Raw genomic sequence first — 26,305 nt, 5'->3', positions numbered from 1 at the left:
TAAGCTCCCTGTATTCTCATATCTGGCCTTGCATCGTTTTTGTCTTTGATGCAAAAAGCAAAAACGATGCCATCCAAAATTTTGTAAGTTCTGGTTTTCATCATTGCATTTGGCTTTCTTTGGTTCACACTTGGCGTTTAGTAAACAACAAAACAAGGTAGTCAAATTAATGCATCAAAGCTTTTTTCGACAACATTCTGTAAAATTGTAATCAATCTCAGACAGAGGCTTGCTCCAAATTCCCATTTGTTTTTTATTCTACTGCAGAGCTCAACAGGGCAACCAACAACTTCGATCCTTTTAGCATTATACAAAAGGTTTTACTCTATGGCGAGGGTTTTCTGGACGATCAACCAAATTATCATTAGGAAATTCATCACATTGTGATTGCTGTGGCAGGCACAGGCCTGCTTACGCATTATGCTGGTTTTCGAGTGATAGGTGAATTTGGAGGTGGATTTTGAAGGTGAGATTGTAAGGCCGTTGATGTGTTTTGCCTTGCATGATGGACGAGTGTATCATGTATGTGATTTTGTCACAGCCTCCTATTTCCTAGTTCCTTCTTTCTTTCTTTGCAAGTTGCCAGTTGTCTTTATCATGTGTATTTCTTCGGCCTGGCCCACCACCTACTGCACCATGTAATTTCTCAGCAGGCCAGCCATCGTTGACTTTGCAAAGCATTACCAATAAACTTCCAATTCTTCAAAACTCTAGTTCTCCGTCCGCAGAAGAAAATGAAACTGCCGGAGTAGAAGCGCTGCTGATCTGCTTGCACAAGACATCCGACAGCGGACTGCTGGAGAAATCGATCGATCTACTGAGTTGGTGCAATCTGAATCTTATCATACGTTGAAACAATGCCATCAAAGCTCCTGCAACTGTGAGTTATCAGCATATTTCAGATTTAATTCCTCTGTTTTTGTTTATGGTCTAGGAAGTGCTATCGACCATTATTTAAAGTCCTGAACTCAATCAAAATTTTCATGTGAATGTAATCTTTTTTCGAGAACATAAATTGTTGAACAAGAGATCTTCCAAAAGTATTTAGTACCACATAAATGGGGAAAAAATCATTCTCTAATTCGTTCTTGTTGTTCAGCCAAGTTTAGAGTATAAGTTTTAGCTATAGGCCAAGCATGGTATCAGAGCAGGTGTACCGCACTAGATAATTATGAGATTTTTAACATTTCAACATTTTGTTTTCGTTGTTGACAATGGCAAGTAAGAAAGATATATACAGTTTCATGAATTTTTTGTGTTACATCGTGTATATATATTTGTGCCAGGTTCTCAAAGCTGCCATTTTTTAGAAGGAAGGAAAGAGAGTCATCATACTACAAGAATCTAAGAAAGTTATTAGAGGATCTCCTTGCTTCTAGTGATGGAGAATCTCATCCTATTCATTGTTACTCTGCGGATGACCTCATCAGGGCAACTAACAACTTCAGTCCTTCTCGCACTGTAAAACAGGGTTCATTTTACGCAATGTTCAGGGGATTTCTAGATGGCCGATCCATTATCGTATCAAAGTACTACATTCGGAACTGGTCAAACGAGGATAGGGATAGGTCTCGCGTTATTCGTGACATTGTCATTTCATTGCAGATGAGCAACCATGATAATGTTTTGAAACTCTTGGGCTGCTGCTTAGAGTTCCCTATACCAGTGCTGGTGCATGAATACGCAGCAAAAGGAGTTCTCAACCCTGATGGAAGTTTAGGTGGGGCTAGTGAAGATCGAATCATACTACCATGGAACATTAGATTGCGTATTGCAAAGCAAGTTGCTAGTGCAGTTTCATATCTCCATACCGCTTTTGACGGAGCCATCATTCATAGGCATCTGAACCCCAGATGCCTGTTCTTGGATGATGACTATGTTCCCAAACTTTTCGACTTCTCGCTCTCTATAACCATTCCTCCTCCGGATTCGGATGTTGAAGATGCTGTGGGAGGGACACTTGGGTACCTTGACCCTGCCTACATGCGGTCTGGTTGCATTTCAGAAAAAACTGATGTTTACAGCTTTGGTGTTCTTTTACTTGTATTCCTGACGGGACGAAAAGCTCTGGACTTTAATCAGGCGGAAGGATATGGATCTGTGATTTCTTATGTTCTTGAATGTGATGGTCAAATCAGGGCGATTGTCGATCCAAAAATCTTTGAGGAGGTGGAGGAAAATGAGCAAATACAACAGCAGTTGCATGATTTCCTAAACCTGGCATTGTTTTGCACTCGAGATAGAATTGAAAGCCGACCAGATATGGTGGATGTGGCTAGAGAACTTGTTCGAATTGAAGAGTTTGTTATGCCCAGCTAGGGGCTAGTTTGGGTTGCTGTGTTTAAAAAAAAAAAAAAAAAAAAAAAAAAAAAAAAACTATTTCTATTGTGCTGTGAGAATAAGTCGTTGTAAAAACAAATCAGGTAAGTGTTTAATAAACTATATTGCTAAAAGTTCATTGAGCAAAAAAAAAAGTAGTGTCAAAGTGTTTGGTAAACTTTTATATAAAGTTGGTGTAAAATGACACATGTTGGATGTTTCATGAATTTAATTAGGTAGTTAAATATTAGTCAATTTGTTACATATACTTTTTTCATCTTCTTATAGTCTCTGTCTTACTTTACCTAGGCCTTATTTTAAATACTTAATATTACAAAATTGCTTTAAAATATTGAAATAAAGGCAGCTAAAAAATACCGTCAAATATATAATAATAGTCTAATATTCTCGAGTCAATTGAAATACCCTCAACTATATACTACATACTTCAAAGAGATCAGATATTTAATTCATTGAAAAATGTATGAAACTATCCAAATTACAATAAAACAAAGAAGAAGAAGATGAAAGTTTAGAAGGAAATGAAAGCATGTATTAATATCTTCTAAGTTGAAAAAAAATTACAGTCAAGGAGAGCTTCTAATTTATACTAGCCTATCAATAAATAACTAATTTTACAACCTTCTAACAAACTCTTCTAATAGTTTCATCAACTAGACCAATCTCGACCGTTCAATTATAAACTAATCTCCAATAAAAACATCTTTTAGTACTCCCCATCAATCTCAACATGGGTAACCAAGCTTGAGATTGAAACTTTGCATAACATGACTATGAACTCTCTTGGACATAAGACTATGAAGAGTGCTACGAAGTTTCAGAAAAAAACAGAGGACTGTGAAGTCCCACTGCTGCTGCTCATTTGGTGAATAGTTGAAGGAGGATTGGATTTTGTTTGTAGCCTCAAGCATGGACTATAAAGCACGTTCAAATGCCAACTGTTATATGAACTCCATTAGAGATTGAGAGAACTGCACCAACCGATCATCACTTGCCTGTAGAAATCTATTGCAACACCACACTGGTAGAAATCTAAACGAACAATGATGACGATCTACTTGACAGTAATATGCTTAAAAGACAAAGCTCAAAGACATGATTGAAATCTCGGGCCTTTCTATTACTCATGATTGAAATCAACCGAGAATCAACTTCAATAACGTTCTCCTGGTGGGATGTGGGCCTTCTTATCACTCATGGCCATTCCCAGTCTTCTCAATCTTAGACAGCTCGAGATGTTTATTGTTCGCGAGGAAGAATGTCTGCAAGTGCTGCATTTCATCCGCATGAAGTCTGCCTCAGCTTCTACAATACCTTTTACGACCGCTGACCAAATATCCAGCCGTGGACCCCGCATCATTTGTTTTATTCCAATGGAGATCTTTGATAGATAGTTGTTTATGGATTTGGATCCCTGGATCTAAATGGTAGGGATCCTAGGAAGTCTCATATCTTAACCGTTTATCGTACATCAAACGTTCAAAAATCATTTGAATTTTATTATTTAAAATTAAACACAAATAGTATCTGACGAAAACTGACCGCACAATATACGATGAACAATTAGGATGTGTGGATTTCTAAGATCCCTACCATTTGGATCTAGATGTGATCCTCATCCGTTGTTTATGAGAAAGCAAACAATACGGGCGAAATGCCGGATAACCACCTTCTCCATTCTCATGACACGAGCAAATGGAGGAGATGGTCATTAGCCCTCGTAGGAATATGGACGAAACACCACTAGCATAAAGATGCTTCTTTTTGCGTTGTGAACCGGTGGTTAATAGAAATGATCAACAAGACGTACTATGGAATCATATCCGCATGTAAAATCTCAAGTGTCATTTGAGAAAGAACTAATGTTGATTTTTCATATGGAAAACAATATTATTATTGGGGTTAATAGATTCTTGTCCAAACTTAAAGAGAAGTTTCTAGTTTCTATTTGTCTTTTTGAAAAAACAAAACAAAAGTGGAGAATTATTAGCAGTGGTGAATCCAGGATTCTAACCTTGAATGGTCCTAGTATAAAATATTTAAAGATTTTGTAGATGAAAATAGCACACAACGCGCAAAAAAAAAATTATGTATTTTTTTAAACAAAACAATTCGTCGAGCACTTTGTGTATATGTGAGTGGCCTTGTTTTGTTCTTTAGAGATTAGAAGCCTTGCTAAAATATTCAATGTCAATCTTTCTTGACATCCAGTAACTTGAAAGCTCTTTCCTAAGAACAAGTAAATCAAAGGGATTTTTTTTTTCCTAAGATACTAGTAACTTGAAAGATTTTCTTTCTTATAAGATAGTCATACTAGTAATTTAAAATGTTTTATTTATTTATTTTTAGAAAACTGGTAGATTAAAACTGGGAAAAGAAAGATGCCAAACAAAACATACAGAGCCTACAACGAGGCAAGCAAACATGAAACAAAGAAATAGACAAAGGGCAATGGTGAGAGTTACAGAGGAGACGTAGTAATCAAGTTAGCGTGTCGCCCTCACCAAAGCCCCCCGAACCCTAAGGAGGGCAAGGTAATCCTTCATTGTGAAGGACATGAACAAGCGAAGATGGGGGTTTGTTAACCCAAGAAACATCACACATCTTCGAGCTTTTCTGCGACGCCAAAGCATCTGTCGCCAAATTGGCTAGTCTTGGGATCCAAGACCAGCGACAGTCCTAGAAAGAATCCCTTAGTCTTTTAGCTTTCACTAAGTAAGGTAAAGCTTCCGATCTACCCTTGTCGAGTGAGTCCACCAAAGATGAGATAGACTCATGGGAATCAGACTCCACAACCACCTTACTAAGCCTCAGCCAAAGACCAAATTCACACCCTTTGAGGATAGCCATTGTTTTTTCCGCACTAGCACAAGGGGCTCGAATAGCGTACCTGATCGTGGCCACAAAAGAGCCTCTGTCATCCTGCACAATAATTCCAGCGAAGCCAGAGCGCGTCCACATCGACCAACTAACATCAACATTTATTTTTGTATACATTGTGGTAGGGGGAACCACCTAGGCAATTGATCATCCACCGGTGGGATAGGAGATGGGAGTGGATACACATCACGTACATTTGCACTAAAAGCACCCACCGAGTTATTAATGGCACAAACCACTTGGGTGGGGTCGATTGGTCGCCGATTAAACAAGAGATTGCAATGAGCCTTCCATATATGCCAACACGTGAAGGCAACATACAAGAGCACATGCAACCGATCCCCACTGTCCCCCAATTGACTGTAAGCCACCGAGTCAAACCACTTCGTCCAACTAGATACCCCACTTCTATCAATCTTGTAATTTAGTATCCCATCAAACCAGATGGGCTTTACCCATGGGCAAAATAAAAGAAGGTGTTCAATTGACTCCTCTTGAAGATGGCATATCGGGCACATCGGGTTAGGGGCAGATTAACGCTTAAACAAGTCCTCCATTGTGGCAAGAACGCGGTGGAAAGTCTTCCATAGAAAATTCTTGATTTTTGCAGAGGTTTGCAGTTTCCAAATAATCTTCCACGCACGATCTAGAGTGGCACGAGACGTGGAGGGACAAGAAAGCAGAGAAAGACAAACACTAGCCTGCATCGAAAGGTACCCGGATTTCACCGTCTAAACGCCAGTCTTAGTCTCTGGCCAGATCAGGCGATCCTTTCCTGTGACATCGCTAATATCAGTACCCGTAATAGCTTTGATCTCTTTCATGAAAATGAAAGGTATGAGAGAGTTTATGTCCCACATTTTAGTGATTGGGCTCAAAAAAGTTCGAACCCGAGTATCCATAGTAACTGACACTGGTCCCCTTGGAATAGGGTGGCCCAAAGGGAGGGAGGGGAGCCAACGATCGACCCAAAACCACACCTCACGACCATAAAAAATTTGCCATTATGCCCCTTGTAAAATTAAATCTCTACCCACAAGTAAACTAGTCCAGGCCCACGAAGCTCAGCTTCCCCGGGTTGGCGTCAAGAAATGAGCAATGTGGAAAGTACTTGGCCTTAAGAACAGAGGCCTAGAGCGAATTTGGCTCCGCAATCATCCTCCAACATTGCTTAGCAAGGAGAGCATCATTAAATTTTTTAAAGCATCTGAAACCCATGCCCCCATCATTTTTCGAGCGGCCCATTCGACATTTAGAGACCCAATGAATTTTTTTTTCACCATTTTTCTGCCCCCACCAGAACCCCATAATCATATAATCCAATTCATTACAAACTGTATTTGGAAATTTAAATAAGTTCATTGGGTAAGCAGGGATGGCTTGGGCCACAACTTTTATCATGACCTCTTTGCCAGCTTGGGATAAGGTGCACTACTTCCAGCCTTGGATTTTCCCCATCATAATACCTTTCACATAAGCGAGGCCTCGGCATTTGGATCGACCCCAGATAGCTGGAACCCACAGGTAGGTCCCTGGATTAGTCACCACTGGTACACCAAGAATATTCCCCAGCTCATCCGAAACTGTCGCAAGGGTATTGGCACTAAAGAACACACACGATTTTTGTAAGTTTATTGCCTGGCCGAAAGTTGCACAGTAATCCTCAATGAGCCGGCCCAACACTTGGCAGTTTGGTCTATCAGCCTTTAGGAATATGAAAGTATCATCAACAAAAAAGATATGGGAAATGGACGGGTCATGATGGCTTATCTCAACCCCTGCAGCTTGTTAGTCTCCGTAGCAAGGCTTATCATCCATGAGAGGACATCACTAACCATCAAAAACAGGTATGGGGAAAGTAGGTCACCTTGTCGAAGCCCCCTCGAATGGACAAATTTATTGCCCGATTGACCATTAAGAAGCACAGCAAAATTAACCGAGCTCACACACCTGTTCTCTCCCACTAGCCTTGCTCGAGCATCAATGACATGTTTTGATAAGTAAGTAACCTCAACCTCCATTAAATCATCCCATCAAAGACTGACACCAGCCTTGCTAATAGGGGTTACATTGAAACCATTCAAGAATCCCATTATTCTACGAACTCCGTCAATTCTATGATCTTTCATTTTGGTCTCCAAGAGAAATATCATAAAGGGTCTATATTTTCTGATTAGCCCATGTAGGGCTCGAACAACTGTGTCCGGCCCAAGACCACGACAGTTCTAAAATAGGTGTGTCATGGCGATCCTATGGCTGTTTCAGGCCAGCCGCCACCGCCTTGAGAGCTCGACCCCTCACTTCTCTCCTTCAGATTCCTCATCTCTGTCTCCATGATGTCCTCCATATAATCCCGCATTTCCTTGTATTCTTCCGAGATTTCCTCAAACTTCTCATCCGCATATAAGGCTCTCTCCATCATCAAACATCTATTCTGGTACTCATACTCTTCAGCTTTTCTGCCACTCTTTTTTTCTTGACATCGCTACTTTTAACATTTTTACTTCTTTTTTAGGCGAATGATGGATCTCCATCACACAAAGGTCAACACCCCTCTTCAACCGAGGACCAACATCCATCACCCTATTCAAAGCCAACTTTTCCCTGGTTTGAGTCTCATCCTCTCTAATTTCCTGTATGACGATCGAGGTTGAGCTAGCTTGCATCTGATAGAGGGTAGTCTGCTGATTCAAGTATTGGGGACCCTGTGAAATTAACCAGTGTGGGATGACAGACCCCATTTTCATCCTAAGTTGGTTTATCCTGTAATTTCGCCTCCACCCTTTCTTTAGCCGAGGTGTGCCTCTATGTGACCCAACATCCATCTGGCTGCTTTCTCCTCTGTTATTACTTCCCTAGGTTCTAATTTCAGTAGACTGCTGGGTATCCATCCTCGTACCTCTCCTAGCCGTACTAGGTTGTCTTCGCTCACCCATCCCAAAGTTAAGAGGTTTAGGGGTTTCAATCAGCTCACGAATAAGCGCCGCTTTAGTCCAATCCCCATAGCCAACCGCTCTTCCTTTAGTTTGATCAAATGAACATTCATTCATTGCATGTCCGATACACCCACACCTGTAACAGAAGTCTTGCAAACACTCGTATTCAACCAATTATATCCCCTATTCCATGGTCGACAAATTGATGGATTTATCAAGGTGAACCACCAAATCCTCAACAACCTGCTCGGCCATACGATGTTTTGTGCTCTAGATCACTGGAATAGATGAGTGAAAAGGATGGAATGTGGAATCCTTGCAAATCTTGTCTCTGTAGTGACTGTTGATTTTTCCTTTTTTGATTGCTCTTTGGCTAGTTAGATTACTTATCAAGATATACACCCATAAAAGCAATGTTTATGCGTACCTCAACACTTTACTCATATGCATCTTGTCGTTGTACTTTTAGGCTTTTGGTAGTTGTAAATCTCCTAAAAACAATTAATGCCAGAGATGAAAATGCATTAATCGCCCTCCACCAGCCGGATCTGGAGATCTGGGCCCAACCCACCCAAACCTTGGACAAAAACAGAACTAAGCAAGAGATTGTTCCTTTTACCTATCAACAACTCTGATCTAGTTAGGTTGAGAGTAGTTGTGGGAATAAATCCACCTCACCAGTTACAACTTCTACAATCCCCACTAACTTACTGATTGGATCTAAGGTAGATAAGGGTTTAAATGCCTCCTTGCCCGCTACATGTTCCTTCCCAGAGTCAATAAATGTCTAGGCTCACACTGCTCAGGCGCCTGCCTGTAGTTTTGAGATTGACCCACATGGAGATTTGGCACACAAATCGTAGATCTCCTCGTAGACTGCAACTCCCTAGCTTTACCCAATAAATGACCAGACCCACCCCACTTTCTGAGCCACAACCAATGGCCCAAAGATCTTACCCTCAGAGGATGCTCTCACGGAGGAGGGAATATGCTTTCACGGAGGAGAGAAGATTTAGTAATTTAAAATGTTAAAAAAAAAACATATTTAGCATTCAATATTTTTGCAAAGAGATTATATTCACACACTCTAAATCCACATCCTTTTAATTTTTTAATATTTTCTACACATCACTAATACTTGATAAAAAAATATTAAAAAATTAAAAAGATGTGGAAAAAATCATTTGGAATGTGTGAATATAAATTTTTTTTTTTTTTTTATTTTTGTAGGGAATAGAAAGGGGGCCAAATGGCAAAGCTAGGATAGAAAAAAAGTATTTAGATAGAAGATGGTGGGTCCAAAGTTGAAATATGGGTAGAAAGAACGCAATACGACAACGTTTTATTAAAAGAAAAAAAGTAGGGTGCAGTGCACAACTCGTCTTCTCTTCATTTGCAGGTTCTGCAACTCAAATTTTTACACTCCGGCTAATAAAACCCAGCCAACGGTGGCTCTTATATCTACTATGTTATTAATTATTATTTTACACAATAATTTATCCTATCGAATCCTTCATAAGCTCCTTCTAGAGTTTAGGGTGGTCATTCTAAGTACTTCACAGGCATTTTTTCTGATCTTTGGAGGGTTCCGGGACCACCCCAGTCCCTATATAGATTCGGACATGATTATTGGTACATGACTAGAGTCTTTCCCGACTGCCTTTTGTCAAATTATTAGAGAGATGGACCAAAGATCCACTTCCAACATTAATATTGTTCCTAATTTAATAATTACCACATGCACAATCCATCATTGTCTCTAACTTGGTAACTACCACCTGCACAATCCGTCAGGTGTGCAGTTTTATGACAAAAAATCTTGGTATTAGTTGGGATGGAGTTAAGATATTTAAACTCTTTTTTTCTCACATATACGGTCGATGTGGGATACATCGACAACCATGTGGAACTAAGGGGACTCACCTTACATGCGGGGCCAAGGGACCAACCATCATCGCACAGGACTAAGGGGACCCACCCATCACGTGGCAGTATGATCCCACTCCTTGACTGAGAGACTGACCAAATGTCCACCTCCAACAACACTAATACTATCCCAAACTTGATAATTACGACATGCACAATCTTTCATTATGAGATTTTATTACAAAAGGTATCGGTGTTAGTTGCGATGGAGTTGGATATTTAAACTCTTCTTTTCTCACATATAAGATATTTCAACACCATTAACCATAATGCCATTGGTAGAGTTTAAACAAGCCTAAGTATTGCATAAAACCTAGTTTTGAGTATAGTCAGCTTAAAATTGAACACCCTGACGCGTTTCCTAAAGGGTAAATTTGGTGGGAAAGGACAGAAAAAATTTGTTGGTTCACACTTTGTAGGTTGTATGGCGGGATTTTATGTGTCACAGGTTCATATTGCAAGTTGTGGGTAGTCACACAACTCATATCATGATTCGTGGGTAAACTTTGGCTGGCTTGTTGAAAGGCATCTGATCTGACCGATTTGCATTTTACACTATACATATTCATTACTTGATTGACTAGTAATTTGTCGATGATGGCTACTTTGACTAAGTGATATATGATTCATGTAAACAATGAGTTTGGGTCATTTTCACTCTGATTTCCCCCGTCATTTCCATGTCAAAAATTCTGGCCGAACTTGCGGTGACTTTTCTTTTTGTTTGTGCTGATAATTCAAAATGTCGACTTCAGAAATGAAAACATACAAGCCAACACAAGGCAGTGATTGGTAGAGCAGTGGAATTTAAGAGCCTTTTCTCATTAGGATTTTGTAAGAGGTGCCGGGCAGGTTGATGCATTTCATATGATCATGCTAGGTGCTCACAGTTTCTAAATTTATTCTTTTGTTAGAAAATCGATTGCTTGCATTTCTTTGCCCTAAACCCCAAAAAACTCTCGACTTCTATAACTAGAGTTCGCAGCCAGCATAAGGAGTCTTTTATGTCTCATTTGTCAATGAAAGAAACATAGCGGTTGCATGTGTGCGTTAAGTTACTTGTCCAAGACAATGTGCTAGTTTTCTTTCATTGAAGTTCAAACTGCTCTCATAAACCCTAGTAGTTAATAAATCAAAATATCATTTTGTCAAAAAATAAAAATAAAAGGGCCTCGACGTTCTTTTCTCTTAGAATTGTTACTAATAGGAGAGAGGATAAAGAGAAATTTTAATTTGCAAATTGCAACACATCCAAGTTTTTCATATATGCACCAGCCGCATTACGTTTATTATTCGCCTTAATGCACTTCATGCTACATTGAATGCTCGATGCTCAAACTCACTCCCTTAAACTTCAGATAGTTGTAATCACTTGCAAATCATATGTAAGATTTGTTTTTCTTTTTTGGCACAACCTTGATGGTGGGTATTGTTCAACGTCGGAAAGAGAAGTGCCACTAAACCAATTTGGTATACATAAAACTTGAACAAAAACTATAGAACCTTTGTTCACAGCATTAGTACCATTCTAATACTGCAAAAATTGTTAATTAACAGTGCGTAGGACACTGGCGTTTGTAATTGTTTTAAAGTTCTTTTTGGTCACGAGAACAAGATCGAACGCTTGATTTATCTTACTCCGAAATGTGTCACAATAGGAATTTATAATTATAACTACAATTATAGAGAATTTGCTATCCTACTTATCGAAAAGTTGATGGTAGATATGGTAGATTTGTCTATCCAACTATAAATGTTCTTTTGCTTTTTATTTTTTTCAGTAAGAAATGTTTGAATTTATTTGTTTAGTAAGCTTGATTGTTCTCTGCCGGTGTGGTAATGCAGTATTTACAATTTGTTTGCGAAGTTAAGCATTGTTCCTCGACGACTCTATGCACCAACCAGTTTTTTCTAGAAAAGTTTGCCACATTAAATTAAAGTGCGTTGAGTGTATAATCTGAGCTATATTTTCGGACTCAAAACTACTCTACGTTTCGTACACCAAAGTACGAAACTGCCCCCTGTGCATTGACCAAATAACATGGCTGCACTCATCATCAAAATCAAGTGACGTATTTGAAAAATAGATTTTTTTTTCTTCTTCTCATATATTATTTCAGTCAGTTATCTTTGAATTGTTACTTATTATAATATAATAAGATAATTTATTTAGGGAATATAATAATAATTATTAAAATCTTATGATAAGAACGTTATCATACTTAATGGTGCTACGGTATGACTTATCTATTCAAATTTTCGCTTGAAATTTATAATCAAATTTATCCCATTGCAACATATAAGCAAATGGTTTTTTTCTTCAACTAAAAAAACATTAATCACGAAAAAGATACACAATAAATCTTAAAGCCTAAATATGAAATTATAATAACAAAAGGTAAAGCTTGTAAACCAAATGCAAGATTGATTATAAGAAATGTCTTATCGAGGTAAAGTCATCTACTACTCTAATTCGTTTTCTATATTTTTAACTTAAGTCATTAATTTTTATACAATTGCCACTTAGTACTATAGTATAATGATATTTCTTTTCACTTATAAGTGAGAGATCTTAAGTTCGATTCTCGCCAAAAGACAAATTTGAACAACATTACTGCTAGCCCATTTTGAGGTTAAGCTCATCCCGCTTTCCCTTAGTGTAGATGATATTATTTGTTAAAAAAAAAAAAAATTCATACAACCTGGTTTGACCCCTTTAATAGTTAGAAATACTTTTCTTGTTAAGCTATGTTCACTTTCCATTAAAAAAATTATTATCATTTCTTAATCCCAAATTCCCAATTTTTTTTTTACGCAAAGAAATTCATTAAAGCACGAAACCACTAGTACAACCCTTCACAATCATTATTGAACATTCACATAATTAGAGTCGATGCTCTGAGTTGGTGAGTTTGCTTGATTATGACCACAGGCAGGGTGAAATTCCTCATATCCTCTCCGGGCCTGGAAGGGGTAGATAACCGTGGTTTGCCACCAGTTGTTCACTTAAAAAAAAAAAAAAAAAAAAAAAAAAAAAACAACATTCACATAATTAACATATGATCCTAATTGTCACTCATTACTACGGTCTAATGATATTCCTTTTCACTTGGAAGTAAAATGTCTTAGATTCGAATCTTGAGAATGGTGAATTCGAAATCAAATTAGGTTACCCATTGTGTGGTTTAGCCGAACTCCCCCTCCCCTGAATGTAAAAAATATCGATGTACTAAAAAACATGTGATCCTCATTTCAAATATTTGAAAAATAAAATGCTTGCCAAAAAAGTGTGGACTTGGAAATTCCAATAAGTGTACACATCCGTATCCAAAACTAACAAGTGAAAGTCAAACGGAATGGCAAATGGGTGATTATCTCACACACCAAGACCATTCTACAGCACACCATATAGATTGACTCGATAAAAAACCTAGTGAGAGATAGCAGACAGAGAGAGAGCCTGCATCAAGCTCCAATTCCCAAGCCAGCAACAAAAGCTCACCTCCTCCTGCTCCTTCTTCTTCCTAGATCTCTCTCGATACTGAATCATCATTAAGCTTTATAATTAATCAAGGTCAGTCATATTAATCAAGATCATCATGACGAACCAGTTGGAGAGCTTGGTGGAGTCGATCAAATCGAAAGTTCGAGCGCTGAAGAAGAAGTCGAAGAAACCGTACATAAAGATGGACAAAAGCTCCAGCGTGAAGGTCGAGATCCGCAGCAAAAAGGCACGCAAGCTCATCGACAAAACCCTCAAGGCCGCCGACCGTCCCGGCAAGCGCCCCATTCCTTAATTTTTCAATTAACTAATCATGTTATGATCCCAAATAATTACATTTCTAGCTTCTATCATTTACCAGGTATTTGTTTTGTGTAAATCTCTTCATTACAAAAGAAAAAAAGGGGGTTGGATCGGAGATAGGTAGGCTGATTGGTGAATTGGGTTGTTTCTGGGTGAAGTTTTTATTTTTTTGTATAAGTTTTTGGTTTGGCTGCCGATTCTGTGTTTTGTAACCGTTTCGGATTGTCTTCGATTTCAAATCAAATGAACAATGTTTGGGTTATGGTTTTGTCTTCAAATCTAATGAGCAATTGTTACTAGTGCCTGTTTTGCTGAAATTTTGAAAGTGAATGACGTGCCAAAGACTTTCGGCTTTTATTTTTTCAACTTTTAGAATTTTAATCATTCAAAGGGATTCGAGCATCACTCGAGACTCCTTTAGGGGGATCGAGGGTTGCTCGAAAGAGACAGATGAAAGTTGTTAATGGGTTAAATAATGAGTTCAATGATTTCTAATCTTCTAATGCATAAAAGAGAAAGATGACACTTTCATGACTATTTACCAAAAAAGAGTATTTCATGATTGCTTAATCGTAATGTAATATACGCCAAATAAGATTTTACTGCGGGCCCCTACTAAAATATATGGGGCCTGGAGGGATTCGAACTTGGACTTCTTTGAACTTTAAGAAGAGATAAAAAAAAGGTACAACTACCAATAGCTAATTGGTGTTTGCACCTGCTTGTTGGGTTTGCTTCAACATTTATGTGTTTCTTTTAACAAAGATAATATCTACATTAAGAGAAGTGGGGAAGTGAGCTAAACCTTATAATGGGCTTGTCATAATAATGTGGTTCAAATTCGCCTTTAGCGGGAATCAAATTCAAGACTTCTTACTTATAAGTGAAGATGAATATTACTAGCTCGTAGCACTAAGTGGTGCATCAACATTTATGTTAAAAACTTGTAGAAGTGGTTTGGAATTGGATAGTTAGTTGTTAGGGGAGAAAATTTTGATAGGGATTAAACCCGCAACATAATGCATAGACATAATTGATTTATGCCACAACGATAAAACCCCATTTACAAATTAATATATTACCCAGTATCCAATAAGTTAAACACAATTTCATTAGAGAATTGTTATTAGCACTCCAAAAATCTCATTCTACACTCCTCATAAGTGTTTCTTTTTTTTCCTAATTATAGTAAGTTTTAAGTGTCAAATGAGGTTTTTAGATTGTCAATAACAATTCTCTTCCATTATATATTAATCGCTTGGAAAAGCTTCAAGGTCTCTTAACCGGACTCAGTGGATCTATGATGAGGAAAACCATGGAGTTAAAAAAATAAAATAAAAAACCCAAACAAATCACACGTGAAAAGTGCGCTTCACTACAAAATTTTGCTTGGTAAGAATGTTGTGGACGCGAATAAACAAAACTTGTTCTAATAGTCAATAGCGTAAGTTCAATTCCAACGCAAGGATTGCAGCTGCACATTAATTAAAGAATAGCATACAGATATTCTCTAGATGCTCCGGAATATCGTATAATCCGAACATTTTAATTTTGTAATTTTTAGTTAGTTACAAATACAAAAATCAAGATTTAAAACAGTTAAAAATGCAATATTTAAGATATAAAACAGTTAAAAATGGAAAAAAAAAATGCAGCATAGATAGAACCTTTCCCAGATTGATTTGAGTTTATCATTAGAAAAATGGGAAAGAGCAGCTTTTTGCCGTGACTAGCAAGTCAACTGTTTTGATTATTTGACCGACTAATAATTTTGAGTTAATAACCAATTAGGCCCTAAAATCACATGCATCATTAAATTAAAGTAAAATAATGACTTCTGATCCAATATTTTATAAGTCAAAGTTATTCACAGTCATGTAATTCTTTCATGAAGTGAATGTATAATGCGTCGTGTTGTCCCTGAGAAGCCCTGAAGACTTTATAAGTTACACAAGTTTTCTTAGAGGAGTTGTCAAGCGCTAGTACTTTCATTTACTTATTTATGGTCTTCTCAGCCTCAAAAGGAGAATTGGTGTAGCGAAATCACCAATTGATCCATTTTTTAAAGAAAAAGGCTTTTAAGTTATAATCAAGTTTTTGAGTTAACCATACTTAACATCATCTAATTTTATATGGTTGTGAGCATTATCAATACTTGAAGGCGGTGATAAAAAAATACACTCACTTGTCCTTCACTAAATTTATGACGTGGTTTGACCCAAAACAAAAACAAAAATCATTGTTGATGCGGCAACAATGAGACATGCTTGTGAGTTGATGGTGAAGCCATGATTCCATGACATGGAGTGAAAATAGTCAAGGTGTGCGTTATCCTACCCAAAATTATTGCTTGGAGGTCAAGACTGGCGTTGAGACGGTTGGTTTCTTGGGTAATTTGATTTAGTTGGACTTGAAAGCAACTCGGCAAACTCAAATATAAACTCTTCTGTATAACATGTTTCAGGAGGCCTATGAAAAAGTAGGAAAGCTTGATATAAAAATGAAAATGTTCAAAACTTGTCTCAACACAGAAACTGTTTTTTTTTTTTTAAAAAAAAAAAAACAAACCCACAATCTCTTCTGCAAGCAAAGTCCTGTCAGCTCTGCTGGAATTCACTCGAGAGTCCCCAAGTAGATTATCTCGGCACGGGGTGAGGCACGCCTAAACTGGACCAACTCTTTTAAGAGTTTTGAAGAAACAACGTCAGAAGCAGGCTCAACAGTCATCCTCTCAAGAACAGGTGAACATGAAAGCAGAAATCTGATGATATCTAGTTCAGCTTTGAAACCAGAAACATTGGTTATTGTCACAAGTCGCAGTTGGCTGAATTGGCAGTTCTGGTTGTCATCATACCAAGAGTTCACTACTTGCTCAGAGTCCTCGCCATATACACTGGCCTGCGCAAGGTATATAGCATCAAATCTTGAGATTATGACAAAAACGGATTTCCAAACTGCTAAACTTCTGTGGTGCACAAGAGTACTTTATGCATCCATAGAATAAAACTCACCTGAATTTTTAGTACTTGAAGAGCAGGGGCGCTTCCTAGAAGACATAGAGCAGTTAAGACTTCATCCGCATAACAGAAGCTAACGGTTATGGAAATAAAATTCAGACATAGACATGGTCTGGAAAGCTTTTCTGGAGAGGCACCTTCATCCAAATACTGGAGCAGAATGCATGCAGAAAGCAGAAGAATCAACGAATATGCTCAAATTCCCATGGCCATGTAAATCATCTTGAATTAGTATGAAACCACACAATTCGTTACCTGTAAAAAGTCATTCTGAATTGTGATCCTTCGAACAAGTGGCAGGTGAACAAAAACCTTGACCAAATGGCTAGAACTGTTAGGAACCAATCTAATGGAATCACAGTCCAAATCAATGAAAATTTCAACAAGATTTAACATATTCTCAAGATTTAAATTTTCAAACGAGCCTGCAAAGTCAAAGAATTGGAGGTTTGGTGCATTAATCTTAAGGTGGCTAATTCCGCTACATGTTCTCAAAGTTAATCTCTCAAGAAGAGAACAGCAATCAATCAGAGCTTGCAATACATCTTGGGCACTTGTAACTTCACGAAGACAAAGGTTCTTCAAACTCCTGAAGCCTTTGAATGTGGAAGGAGGTTTAAATAAACAATTATATAACGTCAAACTAACCGAATCTTGACAAGAATAAAAACATGAAGGCATCTTTGTAGGGATTCTTTCTCCAAACATCAAGTATGAACTTCTTGATAGCATTTCTTGATACATGAAGAATCCATCGAACAATATGACCAGTTGCTATAGGAACTTCATGGACAAGCTTGAATGTGTGTATGGGGCCAACATGAAGTACAAGTAATGTGCTCAAAGGTTGTAAGGGGTTTGGTCGGAAAACACTGATTATCAAACACAAGATGTGGAAGTGTAGCCGTTTTGTACCTCCACTTGCTGGATAAAACACTTGTCTTCACCGCCTCCTTAATAGGCAAAAATGACAAAATTTGTTCTGAAACATCACTTGGTAAGTTGCTAATTCTATCCAACTCCATATTTCTTTTCAAAGAGGACTCAGATAGCTTTCCTTGCATCATGAAAATTAAGTATAAAAAAGGAAGTTAGTAATCTAACACAACGAGAGAACCATAGTAGACTCATAGTATATGGTTTTTACTAGAAAGCACCAAGAGAGTTTTAAGGCTTTAAATTCCAAGATTACAATCCGCGGGAGGAGATGTTCACGCAGATTGATCCTACTTTTTAACTCAAGGGCGGAAATTTTTCGGGCATGAGCCTGTTATGATCTTGTGATTACTTTGATCGTAAGTATCAGGAAATGGGACCAAATGTAATAAGTGAAATAGGTTGAAGGGTTATTTTGCTATTTGTAATTCTGTAGTGGTGTTTGTTTACAATTTTTGTTTTAGTATTGCCATATGGCAGGTTTCACGTGTGTATTTGGCTACCTATAAAGCCATAGGTCCTTTCTTTTCGAAAGATTAGAAAAAGAATTTAATACAATTTTACAAAGGAATTTCTGCTATTTTTTCCCTTCTCTTCCATTGCCATTTCTAATCTTGCAAGCAGGTTAAGGTTTTGAGCCTTATGGATCCTGGTGCTATCATTGGTATCAGCCTCCGGCCCTAGTTCCCTTTCGTGCATGACCCGTGCTACAACCACCAATCGTCTCTCTGTGATGGACAGCCGCGTGGCTGAGCTCGAAGATTTCGTCGCTTCGCTTATGGCCTCTGTGGCTTCGCTCGATGTTTCCATGGCTTCGCTTCCTTCCTTGGTTGATAATGCGGTGGCGGCTACTCTTGATACTAAATTGCAGCTCTATTTCGAGTAATTTCATCACGAGCTACACTTTCGACCTGGCGGCAGCGGCCTTCTAGGTCCCGTAGTGCAAGACTGTTTCGATCATCATGCTGCTATTCTAGATCCACGTCCCCCGGGTTCGATTCATGTTGGCGATGAACCACCGCCAAGACCGCCATGGATCCAGCGCATTGAGTTTCCTCGATTTGTTGAGGGGGAAGATCTGCTTGCTTGGATTTACAAGGCGGAGTAGTTTTTCTCCTTCTACAACACTCCGACTGCTCATCGTGTGCTCACTACTTCATTCCATTTTGATGGAGAAGTTTTGCAATGGTTTAAGTGGAGAGACTGCTTACGTACTACACCGACTTGGGAGGAGTTTTCTCACACCTTGTGCCTGGAGTTTGGCCTACTGGAATTTGAGGACACTGCTGAAACACTCTTTAAACTGCGCCATACAGGTACTTTAAAGGATTACATCTCTGAATTTAGGCGATTGGCTAATCATACTTCTGATATTAGTCCTGTGTTACTTAAGAGTTGTTTCTCAGGAGGTTTGAAACGCGAGCTTAAATTTGATGTCAAATTATTAAAACCGGCTACGGTCCATGATGCAATTACAATTGCTGTCCAATTAGATGCCAAACTTAATGAGTTTAAGAGTAGTCAAGCTAAATCCTCTTAGGTGTTGAAAAATCAGTTGGTAACTACCCCTGTTCCTCCTCACAATGGCCCTAAGGCATGTAATTTGGCAGTCAAAAAACTATTCCCTGAAGAAGCCCAACAAAAGAGGGCGAGAGGAGAGTGTTGGTTCTGCTCGGACAAATGGACACCAAGTCACAAATGTGGGCTTAAATAGCTTCTTATGTTGGATTTAGTGGATGAAGAAGTTGATGATTTTGATGTCACACAGGTTGAGGCTCCTGAGTTGCATCACATGGCACCACTGCGCGCCAAACACTACAAACAATGAAAATGGACGGTCTGTTGCAAGGCCATTCTATTAAGATACTGTTAGATTCAGGAAGTACTCACAATTTTGTGGACTCCAAGCTCCTGAAACAATGGGGCTATCAAGCTCAGTTCACAAAACCTTTTGAAGTCATGATTGCAGATAGGGGGAATGTGCAAAGTTCGGGTTGTTGTAAGGCTATGCCTCTTTCATTAAGGGGTTATGAGTGTGCAGTAGACCTTTATGCTTTGCCATTAGGTGGATGTGATGCAATGTTGGGGGTACAATGGCTATCCTCAGTGAGCCTGGTGTTATGGGACTTTCAGTTATTAACTATAAAGTTTTCCAAGGGTGATCAGAAGTTTAAGTTAGTTCACAGCCCCCCACAGGTTCCATTCATTCAAGAACTATCCTTCAGCACATAGACAAGGAGCTCCACAATTCTAATCTTGGTATATGTCTTTATTCATTGGAAAATAATCAGTTGGAGATCAGTGATCTTAATTCTCACCAATTGTAGGAGTTACAAGGGCTGTTGGGAGAGTTTGAAGACATTTTTGTGATACCTACCAAACTGCCACCTTCGAGATCGCATGATCATTCTATTACCTTAATCCCTAGGGCTAAACCTCCTAACTTGAGACCCTGTCACTATGGTCCTATTCAAAAAACAGAGATTGAGAAAGCTGTGAAGGAACTCTTGGATGCAGGATTTATAAGGGCAAGCCATAGCCCCTTTTCATTCCCGGTGCTATTAGTCAAGAAGAAAGACAGCATTTGGCGAATGTGCATTGATTATTGGGAATTGAATGCTCTCACAATCAAGGACAAGTACCCTATCCCTCTCATTGATGATTTGTTGGTTGAATTGCATGTTCCAATTATTTTTCTAAGCTCGATTTGAGGTCAGGTTACCATCAAATCTTAATGCATCCTGAGGATGTGGGGAAGACAGCTTTTCGAACTCATGAGGGTCACTATGAGTTTTTAGTGATGCCTTTTGGCCTTACTAATGCACCGGCAACCTTTTAGAACTTGATGAATGACTTGTTTAAACCATTTCTCAGGAAGTTTGTGCTTGTTTTCTTTGATGATATACTCATTTATAGCAAATCTTGGCAGCAACATTTGATTCATTTAAGGGAAGTCTTCAATGTCATGCACAAGAATCAGTTGTATCTTAAGAAGTCTAAGTGCTCCTTTGGTCAAAGTAGTGTAGAGTACCTTGGGCATATAGTATCGAAACATGAGGTGGCTGCAGATCTGTCTAAACTCAGAGAAATCCAGGAATGGCCTCAACCAAGAAATGTAAAGCGATTAAGGGGGTTTTTGGGGCTTATTGGGTATTAGCAAAAATTCATTCCTGGCTATGGTAAGGTCTGCTAACCTTTGTACAATCTGACTAAAAAGGATGGTTTTGATTGGAATAATTCCTCTACTGAAGCCTTTGAACAACTCAAGAGAATTATGTCTTCACCACAGGTCTTAGCGCTTCTAGACTCAAACTTTTGTAGTAGAATGTGATGCATTTGGAAATGGTACAGGGGCTGTTTTGCAACAAAACCGAAGGCCAATTGCATTTCTCAGTCAAGCATTTGGACCTAAGAATCAGGCACTCTCTACTTATGAAAGGGAGCTTATTGCCATAGTTCATGCAGTAAGGAAATGGCAAAATTATTTGCAAGGGAGGCACTTCATTATAAAAACTGACTACAGCAGTTTAAAGTACTTTTTGGGGCAGAGAACCAACACTCAGTTCTAGCAAAAATGGGTGTCTAAACTCCTTGGTTTTGATTATGAGATCCGGTATAGAAGTGGAAATGAAAACACAGTTGCAGATTCTTTATCCCGAATTCCAAATCATCATGATATTGTCTCTAAGGACACTATGGTCTTAGCTGCTATCTCTTACCCTTACTTTGGGTGGAGGGATGACTTAAGGAGATATAATGAAAGTGATGCTTGGATTGTGGACAAAATCAAGGAAGTCACTGCATACAAACTCAAGGACACTACCAATTTTGCCTTAGCTAAATATTCAGTTGACAATGGTTTTTTATGTTATAAAAAGAGGGTGGAAATTAGCCCAAATTCCTTGTGGAGAACCAAGCTTATGGAGGAACACCATTGCACTCCAATAGCAGGTCACCAAGGTGTGACTAAAACTTATCAGAGGATAAAAAGGGGATTTTATTGGCAAGGAATGAAAGGGGATATAAGGAAGTTTGTGGCTGAGTATGCCATATGCCAACAAAACAAGTTCAAGACCATTGCACCACCTGGATTGCTACAGCCCTTACCTTTACCACAAAGGGTTTGGTCTGATATTAGTATGGATTTTATAGTGGGACTACCTAATTGCAAGGGCAAATCAGTTATCATGGTCATTGTGGACAAACTCTCCAAGTATGGTCACTTCATTGCACTTGCTCATCCCTACAATGCTTCTATGGTTGCTCAACTGTTCATAGAACATGTTTTCCGACTGCATGGCATGCCTAATTCCATTGTGAGTGATAGGGATCCAGTGTTTATAAGTGCATTTTGGAGAGAGTTTTTCAAGCTCCAAGGTTCTAAGCTTTGTATGAGTTCGGGTTATCATCCCCAAACTGATGGACATATTGAGGTGATGAATTGATGCTTGGGCACATACGTTAGGTGTTTTGTTGGAGGGCAGCTCAAAAAGTGGGTTCAGTGGTTGCCATGGGCAGAGTGGTGTTTTAATACTGCCTACCTTCTCACACTCCTCGTTGAACTCAAACGTCACTTCTTTTTGTAGGAGACGGCATAAGGGTTGTGCAATCTTGGAGAAATCCTTGATAAATTGCCGATAGAATCCTGCATGGCCAAGAAAAGAACGAACCTCTCTAACCGAAGTAGGAGAGGGTAAGTAACGTACAAGATCTATTTTAGACTTATCAACTTCAATTCCTTTTTTAGAGATGATATGACCCAAAACTATGCCTTGTTTAACCATAAAATGACATTTTTCCCAATTTAAAACAAGGTTAGTTTCCACGCATCTTTTCAAGATTAAAGTAAGATTATGCAAGCAATCATCAAATGAGTCCCCAAAGACACTAAAATCGTCCATAAATACTTCAATTATCTTTTCAACATAATCTGAGAATATACTTACCATGCATCGTTGAAAAGTGGCTGGTGCATTGCATAAACCAAATGGCATACGACGATATGCAAAAGTACCAAATAGACAAGTAAAGGTGGTCTTTTCTTGATCATCCGGCGCTATGACAATTTGATTATATCCCGAATAACCATCAAGAAAGCAATAAAAAGAATGACCGGCTAACCTTTCAAGCATTTGATCAATGAATGGTAAAGGGAAGTGATCTTTCCTTGTTGCAGCATTTAGCTTCCTGTAATCAATACAAACACGCCAACCGGTCACAACACGAGTGGGTATAAGCTCTTGTTCTTCATTCTTTACCACCGTGACTCCGGACTTCTTCGGAACAACCCGCACAGGTGACACCCAACGACTATCAGAAATAAGATATATAACACCACAATCAAGCAATTTTATAACCTCCTTTTTCACTACTTCCAACATGGGTGGATTGAGGCGACATTGAGCTTCACGAGATGGCTTGGCTCTCTCCTCCAAAAGGATGCGATGCATGCACGTGGTGGGACTAATGCCTTTGATATCCGCTAAGGTCCATCCAATGGCAGATTTGTGCTCCTTTAACACCCTTATCAACTTGTCTTCTTCTTGGGCCGTGAGTGAGCTTGATATGATGACGGGTAGTGTTTGATCTTCTCCCAAGAAAACATACTTCAAGTGACTAGGTAAAAGCTTTAACTCAAGTGTAGGTGGCTGCACAATTGATGGTAGTAACTTGTTAGTCAAAACCGAATCCAAAATTGAGAGTGGAGACTTACTAGAGTGTGAGGGCAATGACTCGAGGGCAGCAACCATTTCAATCACTTCACCACAAGCGGGCATGGCGATATGGTCAGATTGCATGCCGTGGGTTGCAAGAATTCCCCCACCCTCATTTCTTGCTCCTATGCCGTGCACTAAGGCTACATCGAGTGCATCTTCGTTCATTTGATCCAAATGCTCATGTGCCAACGAATCCACAATGTCAATAGCAAAACAAGAATGGTCCTCAATTGGATATTTAATGGTTTCTGAAAGATTAAAATTAATAATGTCCCCATCAAACTCCATGGTTAATGTTCCCGTAAACACGTCTATCTTTGTTCTTGCTGTTTTCATGAATGGACGGCCTAGCAAGATTGGCAATGATGGAGCATGGCTCGAATCCTCCATTTCTAAGACATAAAAATCTGCAGGAAAAATAAGATGATTGACCTGCACTAAAACATCCTCAAGGACTCCCTTGGGATAAGCGTTAGAACGATCTGCCAATTGGATTATAACACCATCTTGTTTTAACTCACCAAGGTTCATAGATGCATAAATGGAATATGGCATGACATTAATAGAAGCACCTAAATCTAACATGCATTGTAGTGTTTCCAATTATGCATGGAATAGTAAAGCTCCCTGGATCCTTACACTTTGGAGGTAACTTTCGTTGCAAAACCGCAGATACATTTTCACTTACTTTCACAACTTCCTTGTTTGAAATTCTTTTCCTAGTTGTGCATAACTCTTTTAAAAACTTTGCATACCTGGGCACTTGCTTAATGACATCAAGTAAAGGAATGTTTACTTGGACTTTTCGAAAGGTATCCAAAATGTCCTTTTCGCTTTCTTCCTTCTTCGATTGTGCAAATCTGCGAGGGAAAGGAACATTGGGCAGATTAGTGTTCGAAATCATAACATTTGGGACAACATTACCTGAGATGGACAGATGGGAAAGCTTAGATGGTTGCGACTTGGGTGGTGCTACACTTGCCGTGGGGTAGGATTGCTCATCTTCTTCCCTCAAGTACTCATCTTCCTTGTTTTGGGCAGATTCATGTGCTTTGCTTCCCACTTCTTTTCCACTTCTTAGGGTGATAGCTTTTGCAGATTCGAAACCACCCTTTGGATTGACCACCGTAGTGCTTGGTAACTTACCATTTTCACGAAATTGTCCCAAAAATTCGGCCATTTGTCCCATTTGTTTCTTTAGCTCATTAACCTCTTTTGCTTGGTTCTGCATTCCCTGTGCCATTGTGGTTAATAATTGATATGTTTTATCATCATTCATAGACGTACCTGAGTTGGTTTGGGATGATTGTGCTTGAGGAGGTGGTTGTGGTGCCATTGGCCTTGGAAAGAAACCCGGGGGTTGTCGGAATCCACTTTGTTGGGAAGGTTGTTGTGCATCTCTCCATCTGAAATTTGGGTGGTCACGCCATCCTTGATTGTAAGTATTGGAGAAAGGATCACCCCTTGGTTGGTTTTGATTCCCATAACCCACGACATTGGCAGATTCCCACCCTCCATTCTCAATTAATTGAGGGCATTGATCAGATTGGGTCCTTGAATGGAGCATACACCACAGATTGTAGCTCCTTGCGCTTTGGGGCCTTCAACAAACTGCGACAACATAGACGTAAGGTTAGCCATTTGGAGTTGTAACTCAGAAATAGAACTTACCTCATTTACATGATGTGGCCGTGGGGTGTCTCTCTGCCCAACACCTTCATATTGTTGTGCATTGAGTGCTCGATTAGCAATGAGAGTTTTGGCATCCCTGGGTGTCTTGTCCACTAGAGCTCCTCCCGCGGATGCATCCAACATTTGCCGTTCAAGTGGTAAAATACCTTCGTAAAAATATTGAAGAAGTAGCTCCTCTTTCATTTGGTGCTATGGACATGAAGCAACAAGAGTTTTAAAACGTTCATAATAAGTTGGAAAAGATTCACCTTGGCTTTGTTGAATTCCACTAATCTTCTTACGAAGAAGAATGACTCGCGATGTCGGAAAGAACTTCTCCAAGAAGGCTCGCTTCATACTCTCCCATGATGTGACAGTTCCGGGAGCTAACTCATACAACCAATCCTTGGCCTTCTCCATCAAAGAAAAAGGAAAAGCCTTCATCTTCAATATGTTGCTGTCCACATTCACCGGTGTCATACTTGAGCATACTACTTCGAACTCCTTTAAATGCTTATTAGGATCCTCCATTGATAACCCATGGAACTTGGGTATATGATGTAGCAAACTGGACTTCAACTCAAACTCATTGGTCTTCTCAGGGGCTGCATTGGGGTATTGGATGCAAAGAGGGGCTGCATTGGCCAAACCCGAGGCAGAAAGCTCCTTGATGGTTCGATTGTCCGCTGCCATGGTTGGTACTTCCTCTTCAAACTTTGCCGTGGCCTCCTCTTCTACCTCAACTTCTTGCTTTTCTACTTCAGGTTCGGGACTAGGAGGATTAGACTCTTGCAATTTCCTGTTCCTTCTCAAAGTCCTCTCGAAATCGCCGTCAAAGTCGGAGATATGCTCACGAACAGGTTGTGAGCTACGGGTCATAAACTAGTACCTACACACAAGAGCAAACAAGATAAGTAACTAACTTAATAGACTCGGCACAAGTAAGAAAATAAGTAGCCACACCTGGCACAAAAACAAAACACATACACACGGTGCAAAAATTAAAACAAAACAGAAACCAAACAATTTAAACAAGACTCAAGACAAGGGATTAGCAACTTTGCTAATCCCTGGCAA

At 39.1% G+C, this 26,305-nt stretch overlaps 3 protein-coding genes across 3 annotated transcripts; 2 read left to right on the top strand and 1 right to left on the bottom strand.

Moving 5' to 3' along the window:
• Window positions 1-642: 642 nt before the first annotated feature.
• On the top strand, window positions 643-2,569 carry LOC125471002 (non-functional pseudokinase ZED1-like). The gene is made up of 2 exons (XM_048570858.1): window positions 643-880; window positions 1,287-2,569. The coding sequence occupies exons 1-2, from the start codon at window positions 858-860 to the stop codon at window positions 2,317-2,319; spliced, it is 1,056 nt and encodes a 351-aa protein (XP_048426815.1). The 5' UTR covers window positions 643-857; the 3' UTR covers window positions 2,320-2,569.
• Window positions 2,570-13,519: 10,950 nt separating this feature from the next.
• LOC103935145 lies at window positions 13,520-14,149 on the top strand. Its single transcript, XM_009344901.3, has one exon. The coding sequence runs from the start codon at window positions 13,682-13,684 to the stop codon at window positions 13,877-13,879; it is 198 nt and encodes a 65-aa protein (XP_009343176.2). The 5' UTR covers window positions 13,520-13,681; the 3' UTR covers window positions 13,880-14,149.
• Window positions 14,150-16,500: 2,351 nt separating this feature from the next.
• LOC103935155 (F-box/FBD/LRR-repeat protein At1g13570-like) lies at window positions 16,501-18,650 on the bottom strand. The gene is made up of 4 exons (XM_048570803.1): window positions 18,397-18,650; window positions 17,160-17,250; window positions 16,899-17,054; window positions 16,501-16,785 (listed from the first exon to the last, which is right to left on the bottom strand). The coding sequence occupies exons 1-4, from the start codon at window positions 18,648-18,650 to the stop codon at window positions 16,501-16,503; spliced, it is 786 nt and encodes a 261-aa protein (XP_048426760.1).
• Window positions 18,651-26,305: the final 7,655 nt, after the last annotated feature.

This window comes from the organism of the source record quoted next, unplaced genomic scaffold (assembly GCF_019419815.1).
Source record: "Pyrus x bretschneideri cultivar Hongxiangsu unplaced genomic scaffold, Pyrus_bretschneideri_v1 Contig55, whole genome shotgun sequence".
NCBI lineage: Eukaryota > Viridiplantae > Streptophyta > Magnoliopsida > Rosales > Rosaceae > Pyrus > Pyrus x bretschneideri.
Note: the sequence above shows the minus strand (reverse complement) of the source record. Positions and strands in the feature narration are given on the sequence as shown.

Coding starts and splice junctions, on each gene's coding strand:
- LOC125471002 (XM_048570858.1), top strand. CDS start 858: ATGCCATCAAAGCTCCTGCAACT. Junction 881..1,286: donor CCATCAAAGCTCCTGCAACT/GTGAGTTATCAG, acceptor TATTTGTGCCAG/GTTCTCAAAGCTGCCATTTT.
- LOC103935155 (XM_048570803.1), bottom strand. CDS start 18,650: ATGGAAACATCGAGCGAAGCCACAGAGGCCATAAGCGAAGCGACGAAA. Junction 17,251..18,396: donor AGAAATTCCTTTGTAAAATT/GTATTAAATTCT, acceptor TGATTCCATTAG/ATTGGTTCCTAACAGTTCTA. Junction 16,786..16,898: donor TTCAAGTACTAAAAATTCAG/GTGAGTTTTATT, acceptor TACCTTGCGCAG/GCCAGTGTATATGGCGAGGA.
- LOC103935145 (XM_009344901.3), top strand. CDS start 13,682: ATGACGAACCAGTTGGAGAGCTTGGTGGAGTCGATCAAATCGAAAGTT.